Source organism: Ascidiella aspersa, chromosome 3 (assembly GCF_963924565.1).
Source record: "Ascidiella aspersa chromosome 3, kaAscAspe10.2, whole genome shotgun sequence".
In the NCBI taxonomy this organism is placed as follows: domain Eukaryota; kingdom Metazoa; phylum Chordata; class Ascidiacea; order Phlebobranchia; family Ascidiidae; genus Ascidiella; species Ascidiella aspersa.
Window position 1 is genome coordinate 36,989,117 of NC_139449.1, and position 22,639 is coordinate 37,011,755.

The following is a 22,639-nucleotide window of genomic DNA, read 5'->3' on the forward strand; positions in this document are numbered from 1 at the left end:
TTTGTTTTACCCTCCTACATAATCTGTTTGGTTTTACAATTTATCTGTAGAGCGTTAGTTTTAACATATTCTGATCGCTTACCAACTTGCGACTTGGCAATGTCACGCCCACTTGGTTCTTTACTTTATTTGCTGAAATTAACAATAAAATTTAATATCTGTGTAAAACCAGGACCAGGCATTTTTTAACCGTCACTCTACCAACTGATCTACAAAGCCACAGATGGTAGCGAGTCAAGAACAGCCATAGCACCATTGCATCCTGTACCTTCAGTTTTGCTATGCTTGTAGGCCTACTTAAGGCTAATTAGGCCAAATCACTTCGTTAACAGCTTTCCAAATTAACTCATGTAGTCTACTATAAAATTTATCATTGGTCACTAGTGTATCAGGGAGTGTAGGTTTATTAGGGAGTGTAGACCATGTGTTATTGTTTGGTTCTACGACGAAGAGCAACTGGTCTGTTTAATTAGATGTATCTTTTGATTACTTCAAGCGCAAGTAGCCTACAATTATAATTAAAACACGGAGATCCTTGGGGTTTTCGATTAATATTTAGCCTGGTAGCAATTACTGTTTATGCACAGAAATGACACCCACTTACTTTCTTCTCAGTAAATACAGATTTATTCTACATTTTGCGCACACAAGTAATGCAAAAATGTTATGCACTAGTGATAAATTGCATATATATACAAAATACTAACTTCTAAATAAACAACTTGTAAAACAATAGGTATCGACTTTCCTGACAACAAGGAAATACATCACGCTTTTCACAATAAAACTTTAAATCAAACAGCTATTTTCAGAAATTCTAATAAAAAATTAAAAACATGTTTTTTTAAGAAATAGTACACACAAATAGGCATTTTGCAGGGTCCCGCAAAATTTAACACGTATCTTACATCTCTGCATACAGCAAAAACCAAATGGAAAGATCAATGAAGTTACAAAACTGTACAAAAAATGTCTTATAAAAGCAACTTTATTATAAAAGAATTAGAATAGAAAATACAGCTTGAACTTTCTAACAATGTGATTTTGTATGTAAACAGGTATTGCAAGAGTTTAGGGAACAAAAAAAAAATTAAAACAAACAGTTTTGCTTGAAGGTAGTTAACAAGTTTGTAAGGAATGTTATTTTGGTGAACAAGTAGTTACATTTTATTTAACAAACAGGTTTAAAATTGCAAACCAACATATTTTTTGCAAAGTAAGGCGTTTATAAGGAATGTTTTCTAAGAAAGAAAAGTCGTTATATTTTTTTCAAACACATGCACAAGTTAGAACATAAATACGTTTATAAGGTTGTTTTTAGGTTATTGGTATTTTTAAGTAAGTATTAAAGGTTTCTTGAGCTGAAAAAAATAGCTTTAGTGACGGGAGTTATACCAGGGAGAATTTGCATCTTTGAAGTCAAACACACTTCCTCTTTCCTCATAACTGTTCAACAGATGAAACCAGGTGGTCTTGTCTTTGCTCAAGAGGTGCTTGTTGCCTGGAACAACAACACGCATACTTAGGACTGCATTATTTTCAGAGTTTAACTAAATGTTTACATGACTAGGAATGTCCGATATTATTCGAAACTCGATGCTAAAGGTAGTATCGGTACTCGTCCGATACTTGGGTGATATCGGTGCCGATCCGATACCAAACTGATAGGCGTATAAATATTTAGATTTTTTTATAAAGCGGCTGAACGTTTAAACCTAAAGAAAATAAAGGTCAAGTTTTAAATTTTAATTATTTTAGAATTTCTTAACTATTGTGTGAAACGTAAGTAGGGGCATAACTTCCGGACATATTACACTTTAAACAAGTGGTAAAAGTAAGCTGGAACGGTCGGTAAAACAACCTACAGATCTGCCGTGCCGGTAAAACATGTTCTTTTCACCAGGACACGACCCTTTTAAACAAGCCGCCAACTCCCTGATTGTGTTTAAACTAGGATTTCAGTTGCACATATGTGGTTGACATGGAACGATAACCCCAGGTTTCATTTCAAAGGTTACTTGTTTCAGACAACCCTTTATGATTTGTGACGTCGTATCGAAAAACAAGCACCGAAGCTGTATCAGGCGGGTACCAATACTACCATTTGTTATCGGGTATCGCCCGTTTGGTCACAATAGCTTGCTTGTCTCTTTGTGACTAGCAGCATATTAATTATTATAGAGCAGTAATTTTCAAACCCATGGATTCCGACCAAAAAAAAAAAATTGGGTCTTGTTTGATTTGGTTGGGTCGTCGACTGCAGTAGTTTACATGCTTAGATTATTTACTGAGGTTAGTTCTGAGCAATATATTTGCAAAATTTGGGATAACTGAACAATACGAGGACATGGCTCATATTAATTGAATTGAAATTGTTTTTATGCTATTCTTCACAATGTGTGCACTTAAAACTCACAAAAATTAGGTGAAAAAAAGGGCCAAAACTATTATACTTAAGCCTAGTATTTGAGGCGTCACGAGAAAAGGTTAAGAAACACCGTTATAGAAAAACTTTTAGCTTACCAATAATAATCAGACCAGATTTTGCCCTTGTAATGGCCACATTAACTTGGTGGGAATCAACGATGAATCCCAGGTAACGGCGCCTCCAGTGGATATTCGGGTTCTCCTCGATCGAATCTTCCGGTTGTGACCTCACAGTGGAAAGTATGACGTAATCCCTTTCGCTTCCTACAAATTAGAAAAATCAATTGTCGCTATGGGAAATTAACGTTTAAAATTGTAAGGCCTATATAAACACTAGCTGAACTGGTCAAAACGAAAGACCAATGGATTATAAAATTGTTTTTTCGGAATGTACCGACGTTTTAACAAACTATACAGAAAATTTTTATCAGAGCAATGAACTTGCAACTGGTAGAAAATTATATTATCTATGCAGAGTATATAAAACAATATAGAAAAACTATTTGCCGAAAGAACAATTTTATAAGCGATTCACACTACCTGGCAGCAACAATATATATTCATTGAAAGTGTATTACGCATTTTGAGGCATGTACTGTAGTCATTTCGCACCCTGCGGTGTAATTACGTTATTCGCATTCTTGTGCTGATTGCTGATTGATTACAGTGCTATTGTGCTGCTATGCTAATTGATATCTTTGCTACTTAAACCGTGGTTGGTTTTGTTATATTGCCTATTTCTTCACTGCTCTGATCAAGATTACAACAGAAAGGTTAATCGGTAGAAATTGTACAGCTTATTATTTTAGTTTTGTTAAAGCTGTGCAAATACCTTGGCTGTTGGTGACCGTTCCAACGTGAACTTTAACCAACTGCGGTTTCTCCTTGTTTATAATGTTTTTAACCTCGTTGCATTGAGCCTTGTAAGGAGAAAGGATCATGATGCGATCAAGGGGAATCCCCTTGTTGGCATGCAGCCAAAACAGGATTTTGACCTTTTGAAAAAATATTAATCGGTTAGCCCAATGTCGCCACCTGGTGTGCACTAGTTAGCAAACACAGGAGTACTATTAATCATGTTTTTTACAGAAATTTGTTAATCATTTAAAAAGTACACCGAAAGCCATCGCAGACTCACCGAGTCTGTTGATCTATGATGCAAGCAGGACAGGATAGAAAAACAACAAGCCTGCAGTGAGGTTCGAACTCACGACCTCCGGTCAAGCCGGGACCGTTTGTGTGCATATTTGTGTGTGCATGTGTTCATTTAAAAAGCATTTATTTTTCCGTCGAATTTAGAGAAAAAATTGAACATATTCTGGACAACTAACTAAAACGTTGATATCACCCAACGGCAAACGTTCATCAAGAGTTATGACATATCAGAACTGTACAAACATAGTTTAATTTAGATTAACAAAAAATAGAAATCCATTAGAATTTAGTTTAGGGCCTATAGTACGGGGTTGTGGCAAAATAAGTTAAAAAAATTAACGCAAACGATTGTTATGCAAAACAGGCACGTCTTTTACAATCACAGGTGCTTTTGATATGCAGAAAAGTGTAATAAATTGATTTATGCGTTATTCAATAAAATAACCAAAATTGTAGGTCCGAAAGAGTTATAATATTTTTTGACAACCAAGCTATTGTGACGAAACAGGCCGATATCCGATAACAAATGAGAAGCACTACTTTAACACCTACACTGGCACGTGCTTGCTCTCGGTTGAACTTCGAGTTTTCATCAGCGTTTTCCAGTTTATTTGAGCTTGAATCTTCTTCTGACTCGATGTGGGCGAATATGGCGCTATTGGGACGTGCGGAACGAGGGTAGTTAACCACCCCTGGTGTTATACGTTCCCGCTGCAAAACTGAAGGGTCTGTTGTAAGATTTCCGATGTAGAACATTCGCGATGGAAAGTCACAGATAGTTGGGTTCTGCAAATAAGATTAATCTGTTATCCTTGTCAATCACAGCAGTGTTTGAGTAACGTTTTGAGTGCGAATCAAGTTTTTTGCATTTATACACTACTTACTGAATTTGGTTAAATTGTGCAAATGTACATGAGGCACAAAGCACAGAGACTTAGGGCCTTTAAAGGTTGATTCTGGACTTCGCTTGGCTTCGCTTATGACTCTGTATTGCTTAAACAAACCGGATTTGGTTAAACTGTAGAAATGTACATGAGGCACAATGCACAAATGCTTATGACCTTGACAAACTGATTCCTGGCAAGCTTACCATCCTGTATTGGTTTGTGAGCATTCCAGCGTGTTGCTTCAATCTCTCGAACATAGAAACATCAAGACCAAGCTCCCGCGATCTCTTGCATTGGATCACAGGCTGGAGTTGCATGTGGTCGCCGATCAGAACCAACTGGAACATATAACAGAGGTTTATGAAAGATGTTGGTCGAATGGGCTCAAGTAAAGTTGTCTTGACTGTTAAGCAAAATTACTTGCAGAATAATATTTACCAACCCGGATAGTTTTTTTTTTAAAGTACGCTGAAAGTCATCGCAGACTAACCAATCTGTTAATCGATGACGCAAGTAGGATCGACATATTCGGTGAGTCTGCGGTGGATTTCGGTGTACTGTTAATACGTAAGCCGTAATCGTTGGTCAAAAAGCAGTTTCAAAAGGGCTAGATCACAGCTGTTAAACATACAAGTGTGTGTATCTTCCCTTTATAGGTACTATGAGTTTATTCTGCAAACTTTTCAAACAAAATAAGAAGATGAAAGTCTTTGAAAACACACAGATAGACCATTGGTTCCTCACCAGTTGTCCATGGGCTGTTCACAAAATCACTGGGATTTACTTTTATATAAAGCAACAGCTTTTTAATGTAACTTGTAGTGTTTTCTATTCTCATTCGACAGCACTATTGTATTTAAGCTTAGCTAGTATTCTTAAATGTAAGAGTCGTTTTGCAAAATTATTGTTCAGAGTCTGTAAGCTTCATAATGTTTTTAAGGGGTCCGTGTTTACAAAGATTGAAAAAACCTTTTTTATGCCGGAGCCTTGATTTTCTTAGAACCCTTAAGGTCCTTACGGCTAAACATCTAACGAGGTCGATTACGAATGGATCCGATACTCAAGTCTTTATCAGTAAAATAATTTATAATTACTTATGGCCGAGTGGATATCTTATTCAAATGAAAAAGAATAGAAAAACATACAAGACACTTATGTTATAACAGCATCAGAGCAAGTTATAACATCTTACACATCATTGCCACACTTACAAGTAACTAACAAGGCAAGCTCCTACCTCGATAAGAAATTTGCACCAACTGAAGTAAGGACAACTTCAATTTTAAGGCACCATGTGACCTTTGACCTCAAGCCATAAAACACTTACTTACATTATCAAACAGAAAGCACCGTCAGTGTAAGTTAACATCGTCGCAAAATAAAAAAGAGTAACTAACATTGCGAGCTCCTACCATTTTTGAAATGTTTTTTTGCCTACCGTGGTGCACACGAAGTAATAAAATTTATGGGTCCGTGGTAAAAAAAAGTTTAAGAACCCCTGCTCTAAATATCCTCATGATTGTTTTCGCAAGTTTAGACAAGTGATCTTTAACCTTTTTGCCATATTGCACCCGTAAAGACACAACTACAATGTCAAGTACCATGTGCTCAGTGACCTTTAATTGAAAAAAGGTTAACAAAGGTCAAACCTGTTCAGGGTTCACGGAAATCGCCGGGGTCAAAGTTTCCGGTTCACTGCACATACCCGCCTCATCGATGATGCAATGCGAGAAAGACATCTTCCCTAATCGCCGGATCTCCGATTTGGGGTTGGGTTGCAGCAGTTTCACTGAAAAACAATTGAGCAAAAAAGTACATCAATACTGGTGTTTAATGGACATATTAAGATTCGAGCAAAGATCTTCAGCTGTTTAATCCTACACTAGTTTCCTTATTACTAAGGCTGTGATTCTGTTCATTTTCCGATATAGAAATCGAGTACGTTCAGATCACTCTATGAACACCAGCAGATGCGAATTAAATGCATATTTCCAGACGTAAATTAAGAATGGAAAAAACAATTGTCCTGAACTGATTCTTCACTCGCTAAGCAAAGTGAATCGACAGTTGGCAATCCTGTTAATTTCAAATATAAGCAAGATGAGTAGTTCTACTCCTCATTATTAAGATTTCTCCTTTAAGGTCATTTTATCAGAATAGTTAAATTGCAACAAGGCAGAGTGAACCAAAATTATAGCATATCTAAAATAAATTGGCAAATATCTGTTTTAAAAGAAGACTCGACAGCTTGCACAAACGTTCAAACAAAATAACTGGCGTTTTAGTTTGAAAGCTAAAACAAAATTACTAATTATGTCATGATAAAACACCTTTTTTTAGTAATCAGCTATTAAAATAACTTTATGATTGGTAAAGTAAATCTAGATGTGTTAAAAATCACTTGCAGAGGATTTGCCAAACTCTATTAATATTCAACACGGTTAATAAACAATTCACGCTAAAGCCAAATGTGCACTGAACTGTAAAACTGTAGAGTTAAATGTTTTTTTAATTTTGTGTACCTTTTTGTTTTTATAAATTATGTGCGAACTATATATATTTTCTATGTCCGCATACCACACTTACTTGCTGCGGAGGTGCAAGTGCAAATAATGACGTCATGACACGCAAGTTCGATCGACTTATATTCTAAGTATTCCTCGTAGCTCACAGCTGCCTTCTTGTCTTCGAACCTTCAATATATTCATAATATAACGAACATTTAAAGCAATGCTTTTCTAACTTTTTATTTTTGCTGATTTTAAAATTTTCAACTAAAAAAGTCGTAGAAAATAATGGTAAAAAGCAGCAGAAAAAGTCCCACCATCAAATAATATTAAAAATTTCCATTCGAATACAAGGTCTTTTTTAACTAAATAAATTTAGGAATCTTTCTCTTTCAAACAGGAGGAATAAAAAACTTTTCTTTGTAAAATAAGCAGGATTAAAAAGTTTTTTTGTCAAAATCTAAGGATGACAAATCCACACCAGGGTCTTCAGGATGGTTAACCGAATCAGTTGATCAATTATGGATTGTCATGCAAGGCCAAGATAGATAACCTGCGATGAGGTTCGAACTCACGACCTCGGTCATACTGGGACCGTCGTATTACCAAGTAAGCTACACAGGCTCAGGTGAGTCCAGTCGAGAAACGAACATAACACCGTTGCCTGCTGCACCCTGTTCGTAAAACTTGCCTGTGGTGAGGTTCGAACTCACGACCTCGGTCATACTAGGACCGTCGCTCTAACAACTGAGCTACACACAGGCTCAGAGGGGAACAAGTCGAGAAACAACCATAGCACCGTTGCCTGCTGCATCCTGTTCGTAAAACTTGCCTGTGGTAAGGTTCGAACTCACGGCCTCAGAGGGGAGCAAGTCGAAACTACCATAGCATCATTGCAAACTTGGTACACGCATGTGCATGTGCATGGATCTCGCAAGGTTAAAGAATAATAGCTAAATTGTGAACCTACTTGTTGTCGAAATCCCTGATCTGTTTTGAGAAACGATTCGACTTCATTCTTATTCTTTCGTGCAGTGTTATAGCGTGAAGTGAGGAGGAAGGGTGCTCTTGTTGTTTCGGCCTAACCGTGGGTTTGAGTGGGTTCCCATAAGACAATTCCTCCATCAGTTCACCGTACACTCGCAGAACGCGAAGACCGGTGTGTAGAAGATACTCTGGGGTGAAATTGTACGATAATATCGGATCGGAACCTCGATATTCGAGTAATATCGCATCGATGCCCGATACTAATGTGGTACCAGTGCCAACAAGGCACAAAATTTATATATTTTAGACATTTTCTACCGAAACGTCAATTTCGTTACAAAATAGAATGTAAACAAGTGAATTTAACGAAACGGCAAAAATAACACAGATAACCTTGTACCCATTTAATAAACGCGTTATAAATATAACTATTTTGCTCATTTGATGTTCCTTAAGACACAATAGGTAACATATCGAAAAGTTGTAGCTTTCGCCCAATATGTATGGGAATAAAAGTCGAAGTATCATTATCTCCCATCCAACAATTAATAAAGAAAGTACCCGAAACATTCCCTAAATTTTTGCAGAACATTTCTCAACGTTTTACAGCTTAAGTATTTAACCTAGTTTTAAGCATGCAACGTTTCCCAACTGCTAACAAACTAACTTGAATTACTGAACATAAGCCGATGATGTAGCAAGCCATTTGGAAATTAAAACGTCAAACAAACTTTACCAGAAAGACTTATTTGCATGCCCAAAATGTTAACGCAGGAATGCAACAGACAGAAGAAATATAATTGATTGGTGAAACTAGCAACAAACAAACCTGCCACAACGTCAACCGACTTGTTGGAAGGACCACAGTACAAGATGTACTTGTCGTTTCCTTTCAGTTTGTTCAACTGTTGGAAGTAGTAGACCAGGTAGGCGCCCATGAACGACTTTCCGGTGCCTGGAAAAATAAAGTTAGCATATTTAGGACAGGGATAACGTTTCAAATGGATTAGCATATTCCTGTGCATTGTACAGCAATAGTAAAACGTTTTGGCTGATGATTCAACAAATTCTATCAGTCTGAATTAGCTTTTTAAATGAGAAGGAAGGTGGCAACGACATACAACAGTCAGTTGACCACAAAACATGTGGATGTTATTACTTTTTTAACAAATGTTAGCAGGGATGTCTGATACTTTTTAAACCAGGGATGTCCAACCTTTTAGCAAAATGGGCCGCATTGTCACTTTAAAAATAAAGACGGGCAGCAAAATCTCTCAAATTAAAGGGGTGACGTCATTAGTTACGTCATATCGTGACGTCATAAAACAACTTAACTTATAAATACCCGCTCTTCGAGAGTGAACTCATGCGCAAATATTCAAGTAATCCCGACCTTATTTATTATTTTTATTATGGCGAAGCACGTTAATTTGAGATTTTACATGTTTGGGTTGATGCCCTTCCTTAAAACGGTCCGAAAAAATACACATCTTGCTTAGCAATGGTGTGTGCACAAAGTGTTCGATGGATGTTGAAATGCGTCATTAAGACTCGATTACAGTCTCAGAAAAAACATAAGATTAGGCCTACATCAAATACTGCAAAAGAAGAAACGGTTGGTTAAAAAAGATTTCATTAGTAAAACAAATTATTCCCCTTTGGAATAAAAACAATTAAATTACCTGGCGGCCCTTGAATCAGTGTGAGTTTATTCCTCAGCGCAAGTAGCACGTGTCTTATTTGACCTTGGTTCAAGGGCGTTTTAAAGCCCCAGACCTGCTGACCAACGGAGCGTGACAAATCATTGAAGCGTTCTTCGTCGATCGAATGCAAAATCGGTTCGGGGATTACCCGGTTGAGACAAAGCATCCTTATGACGTCACTATGCTCGGCCGATTTTGAATTGAGAGTCTGAAGAGCAGAAGCCATTCTCCTGTGAAGGAAAAGATGAAAATGTGACAAAAATTAAAACCACAACATTTAATAATTTATCCTGTCACAAGTAATTTCAAATTTTAAAAGCTTTGGGAATAGTAAAGAATTTAGAAAAACATAAACACTTTATGATCGTTTAACCAAATAAAGAATAAAGTTTCGCAGCTTTTAGAATACAAGTTTTGAAGAAACCGGTAAAGAAGTTAAGACCTTAAAAACCTCTGTATATATTATTGCTTAATCGTATTTATTTTGCATGAAAATAGAAATTAAATTATTTTTTAAAAGTTTTAGTGCATCGATAAAACTGAACATTAATTCATTTTAACGTCTGAGTAATAAAACTTAAGAAGTCACTGTATACCTGTGTGGAACCAATAACTCCACATATTCTACAGTGGCAAGGCTCCCATCCTTAAGAGCGGGACTTTTAGTTGAGGAATCGGGCAGAACTGTTGGACAGGAGACAAAGCGGACTTTGATGGTTTTCGATTTCGTAGCGTCGATTTGAACGACCAGAGCATGACACACAAAACTGTAGAGATTTCCTACAAACAAACACTTGGTTGTTAGATACTCTAGGATCGGAGCCGATAACCGATATTTATAAATGGTATCGTCATTGGTACTCAACTGGCATTTTACCGGCTCCGATCTAAGACCCAACTCGAATGAAGTGTATACAGTAAAAAAAGAAGGAAACTAAATTTATTGACGATTAGCAAACAAAGTTGCTTATTTGATCAAAGGAATAAGTGCATTGTAACCGAACAGAGGTACATTTTGTCCGATCGTTGGGTGCCAGTAATGAAATAAAACTTAGGAATCGGCCATCTTTAAAGTGGGTTGTATGAATTTTGTAATGTTTTTCTGTCGGACCAGCTGTCCTAACCGATATCAACTATTTCATTACAAAGGTCATATAAATAAACAATGAACTATTGCTTTACTTGCATAGTAAATCTTAAACGTATATTGATCAGCTTTTTAAATCCACAAGGTGTTAAAACAATGTATTTCAAATGTGTATTTTACCTTCGCAGTTTTCAACATTCTTAATCCTGATGCAGAGAAATCCATCTCGATGAATGTGAAGAATTCTTCGATTGCAGAAAATCTTTTCCAACTCGAACCAACCTGTTTTCATCTCTGAAACAAGAAAGAAATTTATCAATTAAAATTTTCAAACGTTTAATCTTGAAAAGTTATTTCGCCATTTTTTATGGCTGTTGACACCAAAAATTGGGAAAATCGGACACAATATTAAAATAGACAAACCATCAAATTAAAGTTTTACCAAACTTTTTTGCCAAACATTCATGATTTTAAAAGTGAAAGGGCAATTAGGTAAATAGGTATCTGTCACAGTGGGTTGGTGATTGGAATGAAAATTGAAAGAAATACTTGATCGGTAGGTGTAACAACGAAGCCAGGGATCCTTGTGGACTAAAAACTTACAAAGAACGCACTGCTTTAGTGCTCTACAACAACTTTTCACGAGAATTCTGTGCAACAATGAACTTGTGGGCCATACAACCTACAAATTTTGGTGTTTTTTAAATGAATTTTTGGCTCTTCGTTTTTTTTATAATTCGACGAAATTAGAAATGCATTTTTTCACAAAGCTAAAGTCACTTTCGTGAACCCTTCCAAAAAAACAAAGCACTACCACATATTTCACGTGAAAAATGTTGATCTGTTTTCTTCCTAGTTAAGTCTTTATTTTATCGAGTGTTTGTTTGTTTCAACCATGAAACTCTCGGGAACGTTTTGAGCAATAAAACAAAATCCAAGTAGTATCCAAAGAAACGAAACGCTGGTTAAACAAACTTCTGTGCGAATATTGATTCATATAATTATTAAGCATTCGGTGAGTCTGCAATGGCTTTTCAGTGTACTAATTATACGTAAGCCGTAATCGTTGGTCAAAAAGCAACTTCGAAGGGTTAGATCTCAGTTGTTAAACACATATGTGTTTATATCTTAAATGATAAATTTCGTATTGCTTAATGTAAACAAGTTTGTCATGTTTCCCAACCTTGGTTTTCCTCCCAGTGGATTGGAACGCCGGCAAATGTGATTGAGCTGCCATCTCGTACAGCATTGAAGACTCCATCCAGTCGAAGCACAGGTAACCAGCTTCTAGCGTACTTTTCCACCGACTCATACTGGTTCCGGACTGAAACATAAAAATTTAGATTCTCGATAAAGCTCACGTCTAACAGTTTGTAGAAATCAATGGCAGGAATTTTATTTTTAAATATTTTAAAATAAGTTAAACAAATAAAAGTACTTTAATGGTGAAAATAACGGCCAAGCATGTCGCTTTTAACGTCTATTTGGGCAGTTATTTTCACCATTAAACTTATGAACAGATCCGTATATAGTGTTCTAAAAGTACTTTATTGTTATAAAATTATAAAACATAACGTTTACTTTTTGAAAACATTAAACGATTTCGGCAAACCGACAAGCAAATGCGTTATATTTATACACAAACTATTAAAACAGGTCTTTGAATGTATATTTTGTCAGTGAACGATTTCTCCCTCGCACAGAAATTAACCAGCATCGGGCCAAAGTTGGTCAAATTATGATCGGACATTTTTTTAATTAAATTTAACTGAATTTAAGTTTGCTTCATTAGTTGTGAAAATTATCAAGTAAGGGAGATTTTTTCTGAAAATTTATATTTTGGATAAAAAGATTAATTTCTGCTATTTAGACACGAACATACAGAAAACAAACACGTAAAAAACATACAGACAGACAGAAGCATAAACAAATATAAACATAAATATAAACGCACAAACAATTTGGACATTTGACGAAAACCGTATCCCGAAAATCAGCAGTAGGTTGCCAAGGTTTAATTAACAACTAAACGTAATAAAGCTTACATATCCTATAAAAAATAATACAAACATACAGACAAACACACAAAAAAACAGACACGCATTCATACAGTCACACAAACATAGTACAGACACACAAACATACAGACACGCATACCTACAGACACACAAACATCCATACATACAAACATACAGACACACAAACATACAGACATAAACACAAACATCCTGACACACAAACAAACATACAGACAGAAAAACATACATACAGACACACAAAAATACATACACACAAACAAACATACCGGCACACATACAAACATACAGATAGAAAAACATACAGACAGACAGACACACAAACATACAGACAGACACACAAACATATAGACATACAAAGAGACACACAGACAGACACACAAACATATAGACATACAAACATACAGACAGACACACAAACGTACAAACAGAAAAAACATACATACGGACACACAAACATACATACAGACACACAAACGTACAGACACACAAACAAACGTACGAACACACGAGCCCCAACTCACCGGCGGCCGGACTAACATCGGAAGCAAAAGTCTCCACTGGGTCGCGCTGATGAGTCAAGCAAAGGTCAAAGTCGGGTCGAAGACACCACAACTGGACACTAGGTGTCAGCAGACCCCTCTTGATCTTCGGAGCGAGCTGAATGAGCAGGGGAACCCCCGCTTCCAATTCCATAGAAATCACACGCACGTGCCGGATCCCATTCTTGGTGGTGAAGGCCAAGTGGTCGTTGCAGGGGGAGTCCTTGAGGGAGCAGGTTCCACGATCGCAGGGGCCGGCGCCTAAACGCCCGGGACATCCCCCGATTGACTTCTTCGTTTTCACGATCCTAAGCAACGAAATAAATTAACGAGGAGAAATACAAGATGGAAAGCGTAGCTCAGTTAGAAGAGCGACGGTCCTGGTTTAAACTAATATAAGGCACGTTTGTTAATTTCAAATGTAAAGTTTAAAAGATGATAAGAAAATGATACAAATAAGATGATACAAGTTCGTGTTATAGCGTTTTATTTAGGATAATGTCGATCTACTCCAACTTTTGTCTTTGACATTCATTTTTTTAAGATGATATACTGTTCGTGGATAATGTTGTATAGTTTAAAAGCATATTACAATTTTAAGGATGGCAAACATCAAAATCTTTGATTCACAAATCTATCTGATACTTGAGTAGTTTTTGAACGGAGTAAGTTGAAATTAAATCAACACAGAGCTTCTATATTTATTTTTATCATTGTTAAACATCGCTGTTAAAAAACATAATTTAAGGCTAAACAGTTATAACACTTAAAAACCAAAACCTGTTTGTTAAGATGTAAAGATATTTAACTACACTATAAGCGGATGTAACTCTGAATGTTAAAACCATTGCGTTCAACCATTTATAAGTGGTTTGAATATACTTCAGTCACATTAACTGATGATGTTACAAGTTCGTATCGACTCGCTTACTCAAGATGATGTCGATCTATTCGGCCTGCTTGGCCTTGACATTGCTTTTTAATTCAAAAAATATAAGCACTCCACTCCAATAAGAGCATGATCAGAATCAAAACACTCAAATGAATATAAAGCAAGAAACATTCAGCAGAAACCCAAAACCACTGTTCTTATAAATTTGTGTGCAAAGCTTAAATCATAGCAGTGTGAGAACTTTTTTGCAGAATTCTACAAATATTCGCAGCAAATTAGGATGCTTTGGTCGAGAATTCGCCGAAAACCAAATGTGAAACACAAAATTCCCACCTCTTAAACTGTTGGGAAACGTCTGCTTTGGTTTTCTCGCTGAGCATGTTGCAGGGATCCCCCGATTCGAGAAGGAAAGCAACGCCACTGACCAAGTTTTGCAGAAGTTTGGAGTTCAGCATCGATCGGTTAAAGTGTGGGTGCTGCGGTGGATTGGTGTTGAGATGTTGAGATTTCGAAGGCAGCTTGTAATAACTTGAAAAAAAAGATTCGTAATCTTTCAGTGGTCTCTTACAACCAGAGACATCTGTTATCAAATCGGTGGCGATACTGGATAAATGGTTGTAGTATCGATAATTGTCCGATACTAGGATGGTAATGGTACTTGTCCGATACTAGGGTGGCATCGGTACTTGTCCGATACTACAGTAATATCGGTACTTGTCCGAAACTAGGGCAGTTTCATGACTTATCCGATACTAGGGTGGTATCGCTACTTGTCCGATACTTCGGTGGTATCGGTACTAGTTCCGATACAATACTAGGGTGGCATTGGTACTAGTCCGATACTAGGGTGGTATCGTTATTTGTCCGATACTACAGGTGGCATCTGTAGTAGTGCACTACGATACTAGAGTAGTTTTCCTCTTTAAGATAAACTTATCAGAAAATAAAAAATTAAACATTACAACTAAGGCATCTTAGCTTTGTTAGATATAACCTGGTTAACAAGAACATTTTAACTACAACAAGTTTCTAATTTCACTTGCGGTGACGTTTTTTTTGATCGGACAGGATCTATCCAAAATTAAAGGGCATTGCTATCGGAATAAAATGTGTGTCGAACAAACCTATATTTGCGGGGTCTACTGTGATGTTTAAGGTTGTTGTGTTAGTAAAAAGACAAACCCAAATTGAGCACGCGGTTTGTTTAACACGTTGCCGAAATATCGTCTTAAACAAGATATCTTTGATTATAACTGGGTTATTTAAAAAATAGTGGTGGTGCAGATATTTCCTCCTTAAAAAATATATAGGAGAAAATAAAACACAAAACCCACCGTATTGAATGATTTAAGATGGTTAGTCTCCGAAATTTTATCTGTAGTGTTATGTTAAGATTATGGTGGCATGTAAAAATGAAAAAACAGATTCAGTATGCAGTTGGTTTCAACACGTTGCCGAAATAACAGTCGTAAGCAAGATATCTTAACGGAATTCTTCTAAAACAAAACACCAAACCCACCGTATGAACCACTTCAGATGGTTTGTCTCCAAGATTTTGTCGTTCCTCAAATTATCGACGCGCTCCAAAACGTTTTCCCACTTTGCAACTTTATTCTGAAGACTTGAGTAGTTCATCACAGAAACGTTCTTCTTGAGACGTTTGTATCCAGTGCATTGGAACCCGATTTCTCTGTCTGTTATCTTTAAAAATTAAGAAACTTATTATTGACACAAAGCGGAATCAAACAGTGACACACTATCAACACTGCTGTACCTGTTTAACACCTGAAAGTGTTAAATAATTCTCCGACTATAGAAACGCAGAATGATAACAATTGCGTCCCACCTTTTATAAGTAATGTCTTGAATTACTTCTCAGTTACATTAACTGAAGATGATACAAGCTCGTATCAAAAACGTCTTAATCAAGATGATGTCGATCTACTCGACGTTTGCTTTGCAGTTCATTATCAAGTGGTTAACGTTTTTCCAACTAATGAACTACAAATTAGGTGCCACGGTTGACAAACTGTATTTAAAAATTGACAAGTTTTCGAACTAATTAGGAATATCAAAACTAAGGCAAGAAAGAAAGTATGGCGAAACCAAGTGGAGAAAGTTAGGAAGTATAGCCGGCCTAGCAGTTCCATAGGCACAAAACATTTTTTTCTCAACAAAAAGCAAATGCCTTTCAGTTCTTTATCGCACACGAGTTAACGTAATAAAGTCATTATTGCGCAACTAAATTAAAGTAAAGGCCAAACAGGACATGCTTACTTTCAGAAAGGCATTGTAATAAAGAACCGGTGCTAATTAATATCGTACAGGTGCCGATACCCAAAAAACTGGTATCGGGTATCGGTACCGATCGGCTACTATCGGACAGCTCAGTATTGTCACCAAAAGGGCTGGATGTTGATACATTAAACCGCTTGGAAAGCGAAAGCAGCGCTTATAGTGTAAGCTTAAGCTTCATATTGACAAAATGCAAACCTCAGTGACAACGGCTTGAATGTAGAGTCGGTTTTCTTGCTGCTGGAAATCTTTGGCGACGGTGAACTGCATCAAGTCCCTCTCATATTCTTTCACGTCATTATGGCGAAGTGATATCACTTTGCATAACCTAAAATGTCGAAATAAAGTTTTACAAATTATTACAACGTAAACTATCCAGTGTAAAATATAAAACCACTTACACATATCCTTTTTCTTACTCTTAATAATCTATTTTAACGAAAGTTGAAAAAATGACAAACGTGTGTTATTTTTTACAATCCAAAAAAATAACAATTTACTGTTTGTTGTCAAGTACATTTTCTTTGTTATATTACTCGTAAATACTTTGGTGTTAAAAGTTAGCGTATGAAGTGGATATGAATAAAATAAGTAAGTTCTTTAAAACCCTGAAAATAATAAATAGCGCCAAACAAACAACACAAACACTCACTCAGTAAGATTTTTCTGCGCCCTCGTGCCCAGCACTATGACGTCACCATCGACATCGGCCTGCTCGCGCGCGCTTCTGCATCGAGCAACGATGGCTCTTTGTGCGATGACGTCAGTGTACCTCCGGATGGGAGAGGAGCACCAGGAGTAGAGTGGAATGCGCAAAGAGAAGTGGGAGAAATCAAGAGGACGGTTCGAGTTGTGGGAGCAAGGTTTGAGAGTCGCTCGCTGCTGTATTCTCATGTAACTAAAAATGCAGAAGGTTTTAGTTAGTTATAGTTATATTTATAAATTTCTCTTCAATAAAAACTCGCTGAAATTAAAAAAATTGACGTTTGACCCGAGTGGAGATTCGAACTTATGACCTCGGGAAATTTCGACCGCTGTTGTACTTTGTAGTTACTCATTGTTAATTTGTAGGGCAAGGCTTTATATTCGCTCGCTGCTGGATTCTCATGCAACTGAAAACGTAGAAATGTTGCGATTCTAAGCTTGCGTGGAAATTAATCAAACGCCTCAAAATATTTAGTGAAACTTGAACTGTGTTTGAAGTTTATAGGGCAAGTCTTCAAACTAGATCGCTGCTGGATTCTCATGTAACTGAAAATACGAACAGCTTGTAATTAAAATTTGCGCAAAAATTAGGCGCCTATCAATTGGTTAGAATAGATAAAGGATTAGTTTTAATTAAATATTTCTCTTCAATGAAAGCTCGCTAAAATAAAAAAATATTTAAAATTGACGTTCGACCCTAAGTGGAGATTCGAACCCATGACCGCTGGAAATTGTGACCACTGTTCTACTTCATGATCATTCATTGTCGGATTTTTATGTACCATAAATTAAAGGTAAATCAGACGCCTGAAATTGGTTTTACATATGATTAGTGTATCTTGAGATTTTAAGCTCATGAAAATGGATTTGCTTTATCCTGTAAGGGGGAATAAAAACCTGAATGGGTCTCCATCAATATGAACCGACTCACCCGCTGGATGCAGGGATCAGAGTCGGATGCAGATCGTCGCAGGAGAGGAGGAGAAGAAGTGACTCCGCATCTTCTCGGTTCAAAGCATCCTGGATCGCCCCGAGGACCTCTGGGAGGATCGGCAAGTTCTGAAGGAAAAAGAACAAGATCAAACAAGATGTTAAGTCATAAGGAAATGTCAACGATATTAGTCAAATCGGAAGGTTGGTAATCTGGGGCTTCGATAGTATAAAACAGCATGCGTGTATTAATAAAAGCAAAATCACAACTAGGACTTAATCTAAGTGGCAGAAAGATAAACATAAAAAAAGCTTAACAGGACATTGCCCCCAAAGGGGCTGTTGTCGTCACCAAGCAGTTGGATAAATACTATTTGTTTACCACTTGGTGTCATTATAGGGCGATTCTTATTTTAGATTGATTTTGGACATAAATATACCCTTGTGTAACCGAATTTACATAAATAGCCTTAATACTGGATAAAAACAACGCTTTCAGGGTTTCAGAAAGAATATTCGCAAACCTCAGCAAGTTCAATTCCAAACAAATCTGTAGCCTAAATATAACACAGATTGCAAAACGCAATTAATGTCGTTAAACCTCAGAACCGGGTTCGATTTTCAGCTAAGGCAAAGTGCGATAAGCGCTGGCTAAGCACCTGGCACTTTTATCATTTATATCACAAAGAAACCGCCGATAATTAGTCAAGAATCTCTAAAAAACATCAACGCACTAAGCAGGTTTAAGCCAGAGAGCCTGGTAAATCAGTAAATCTTAACCTTTTAGCACTGCAGGATGGCTAAAAATAGTAAAATCATTTTACGGATTGGTAACCCGAATTTCAAAAGCATAATTCTCGACTGCTTTACGGCTATTCATTAATTAGCAACACCAACAGAAGCATAGTATCATGCAGTGTCGCTTAATAGTACTGATTCATTTAGGACCTGGTATTAAATTGGACATTTTAGGCCCAACATTATTTTATTCCAAGGTAGCTATCAGTATGTCAAGTGCATAAAATCCAATCGTGAGTGCGGGAAAACAAGTTAACTAAAAATAATTCAAAAAAACCTTGATTGTCGTTTTATCCTGGACTTCAGCTCCGAGATGTTGGAGGCAGGATTGCATGCGTAGAGAGAGACTGATCTGGCGGGAGTAGCGCTGCATCCAGTTCCTCCAAACATCCTCTGGAGGTTGCTCCTGGCATCTCAGAAGGAAGTTGCTCTTCTGAAGAGGAAAAGTAGTGAGTGATACGATTAAATAAATTATGCATATTTTAGTGGCGATATTTATCATTGTTAGCAAATCTAACAGTTATAGGAAAGAAAAATGTTCAATTAGGAAACTTTATGTTTTAATAAAAAAGTTATTACGTAATAAAATGTGAGTTCAAGAAAAAGTTGTTCTTCAAGAAAAGGAGAAAAAAGGGGTCGCTTAACTTTAAGTTTGAATCAAACAGAAGTAAAATAAGTTAACGTTTTTTTTTAACGTTTTTTTGAGAAACTTGTTTTGGGGTAAAATGCAGTTTTTTTAGTCAAATGTCAGCGAAAAGTTTTTTGCTAACACGTGTTCCTACCGCCAAAAGCTTATAATGTTAAGACTGTTTATAAAAACAGGTAAGTTTATTCCGCACATGTATCGCTTGAAGCAAAACGCAGATGTGTAAAGCTGAGGTTTAACCTAAAACTAGTTTTGAAAACAAGCTATCATGTTGGTTCTCTATCGACCATCAATGCGCGCTATACTTTAAATTTATTTTTACAATCTATACTTTTAAACAAAACGTTGTTAACGCTTAAATATTATACAATATATTTCAAACCGAGTTCTTAAGGAAAATGGCGGTTGATGCGTCGAGAGTGATCATCGCTTCTTCGATCATCATGTGAGCCAATCCCTCTTCGTAGAAATGCTGGAACTTGTTGCTCTCAGTTTGCGACGAGTATATAGAGACACCAATGCGACGCTGACGCACCACCAAAAGGAACCGCCATATTTGGTCTGTACGGAAGGGTAGGTTGTAAAACGTGAAGCACTCTACTATAGGAATGAGTATAGATTGTGGCAGTATGTCGCTTACAATAGAAAGTATAAACCTGTGGATATATTATTTTTTTCACTGGTAAAAGAGATAAAGAATTGACTTTTTGCCTTACGAGAACGAAACATATTCTTTTTGTTCAAGAAAAATTAAAAGAGGAGTACACAGTTTTTCATCATTTAGTATTAAGACGAGAATATTTAAATACATTTCAAGTTTAAGTATCAAATTTATGTGTTAAATTAAAGGTTTCGGTCCTGGAGTATTAATTACCAGAAATATCGAATTGAAATATACATAACTAATTGGATTAAAAAAATGATTGCTGAAAGTATTTTTTAGGTTCTTCTATTTAGTCTTACACATTTGCTGTGGAAGAGTTTTCAGGGTAATTTCATTAAGTTCATCATCATCATCTTCAAGATCGTTGTCATCTTCATGATCATTGTGATCTCCGTGATCGTTGTGATCTCGGTGATCATTGTGATCTCCGTGACCTTTGTGATTCCATGATCATTGTGATCTCCGTTATCGTTGTGATCTCCGTGATCTTTGTGGTCTCCGTGATCGTTGTGATCATCATGATCTCCATGATCGTTGTGATGGCGATGATTTCTTTCTTTTCTCAAGCAATCTTCTGCTTCCTTGTAGTTCATTTGGCGACGAGACTTGATCAGAGTAAGCTTGGGTGGTGGAATGCACGAATCTTAAACGAATTAAACACTTACATTAAATCAGTGGTTCTCAACCTTTGATGGCTTGTGACACCCCCCAGAAATAATAAATAGATTGCGGAACCCCTACGAGAGTTTTCTGTAGGTATTTACTTGAATGTCACAATAAACAGAACTGGAGCAACACACATCAACTCTGCATAACATATGAAGTTTTAATTGGATTTATTCCAATCGAAACTTACACAAAAAAGTTAAAATAGTTGAGCAAAAATCATATTCTTAAAGATTTCCAAATATCTCTCGGCACCCTTGAGCATTAGAAATGGCACACCAGGGTGCCGCGGCTACCCGGTTGAGAACCACTGCATAAAAGTAATTAAACATCTTACATAAAAACGTAGCCTATTCAAAAATATTGGGCATATAGTTTTTGACATTTTTTATTATTAATTTTCGGCAATGTAATAAAAACTTGAAAGAAATGTTAGTGCACCAAAATAAAATCGTGCTCGCTACGCAACACTTTACTGCCTCCTTAAATGTAATTAAACACGTTTTTAAGTGCAAAAAAAAATTTAAGACCCTGTTAAAAGTTGTTCTAACATTTTAGTAACACAATTCTTAGATAGCATTTTGTGCGGCCCGCATAGACGTTTCTGAGTTTGGTATTGGTCCGCGAATAGAAAAAGGTTGCCGACCCTGGTTTATCTCATATTGGCGGGAACGACACCAGTGCTTGCAGCTGGAGAATACTGTTAGGCCAATAGATATGTACCGGTAAGCATATATGTGAGTGGCATGCATAGTTAGTTAATATTTGAATGAAAACACCAGGATGTAGTTAAATAGATATGAGGCAGAGGACGAAGATGACATTCGTGTTGCATTGTCAAAAACTCAACCACAGATTATAGTCGTTTAGTTAAGGAAAGGCAACAGCATCCTTTCATTAAATTTGCTTACGTTGACAAAGTTTCGGCATGGCACTTTAGGTCACATTTTTTATTTATATCCCCGAGGAAAATCGTTTGGTGAAGGGCGACTAAGTCCTAACAGTGCGAGGCGCAAATCCCGCTAAAAACCTCTGGCCCTCTTTCCCTGCTGTGCAGATGTAGCGGGTTGGTAGTCAGCCTATCTTGTCTTTATTTATGTATTTTCCCCACTTTTTTCTAGTTTCTTTAATTTAGTATTATTTCAATTGTTTATTCAACTTTTGTTCGTTCGTTCTGTTGTTCTTCGTTCTTCAACATTTTGACACAGTACAACAACATTTCGACACAGTACAGTAGTTGAGTACCATAATTATTACAATAGTGAATACTCAATAGTATGTTAATTAAGTTTCAGATAAAATTTAGGTAGGGGTCCACATATTTAATAATCTGTCCAAAGGGGTCCGTGACAACAAAAAGGTTGGGAACCACTGGTTTAAGGATTCTAAGAGCTTCTTTAACTATAAGAAAAAGTTCATATACATTATTCAGTACACAAATAATATATTTTTGCACAAAGGAATGAAAAATCACACAGACATTAATTAAAATTGTTCAAGGCCCACTAAATCCAGAAAATATGTCTTTATAAAATTGTACAGTGTATATATTGGTTTAATGTAAGTTTTATTACTAAACAATTGGAGTTGGTTCAACAAGTTCAAATTTACCTTAAAAGTTTATAATATTTTTACATACCTCTTTTGATCTGTTGGGAAAGAAAAAAAATGTTGATTTTCCAGATTTTTACGATTTGAGGTTACATAACTTT

At 36.5% G+C, this 22,639-nt stretch overlaps 1 protein-coding gene and 1 non-coding gene across 2 annotated transcripts; both read right to left on the bottom strand.

The window, feature by feature from the left end:
* Positions 1–1,376: 1,376 nt before the first annotated feature.
* LOC146162810 (3'-5' exoribonuclease HELZ2-like) lies at positions 1,377–20,326 on the bottom strand. Its single transcript, XM_083385306.1, has 22 exons — positions 20,314–20,326; positions 19,980–20,158; positions 19,229–19,384; positions 18,155–18,282; positions 17,171–17,416; positions 16,717–16,846; positions 15,743–15,924; positions 14,557–14,751; positions 13,314–13,639; positions 11,937–12,077; positions 10,934–11,047; positions 10,263–10,446; positions 9,646–9,896; positions 8,793–8,918; positions 7,947–8,151; positions 7,056–7,162; positions 6,119–6,258; positions 4,673–4,807; positions 4,135–4,368; positions 3,260–3,422; positions 2,524–2,691; positions 1,377–1,501 (listed from the first exon to the last, which is right to left on the bottom strand). The coding sequence occupies exons 1-22, from the start codon at positions 20,324–20,326 to the stop codon at positions 1,377–1,379; spliced, it is 3,648 nt and encodes a 1,215-aa protein (XP_083241432.1).
* On the bottom strand, positions 7,665–7,740 carry Trnat-agu (transfer RNA threonine (anticodon AGU)). The gene has a single exon. It is a non-coding gene; the product is annotated as a tRNA-Thr (tRNA).
* Positions 20,327–22,639: the final 2,313 nt, after the last annotated feature.

Bases quoted from the DNA above. Each gene is read 5' to 3' on its own strand.
- LOC146162810 (XM_083385306.1), bottom strand. The intron at 6,259-7,055 runs GTAAGTGTGGTA...ATTGTTTTTCAG, and splicing joins CACTTGCACCTCCGCAGCAA to TGAAACTGCTGCAACCCAAC. The intron at 4,808-6,118 runs GTTTGACCTTTG...TATATGTTCCAG, and splicing joins TTTCCGTGAACCCTGAACAG to TTGGTTCTGATCGGCGACCA.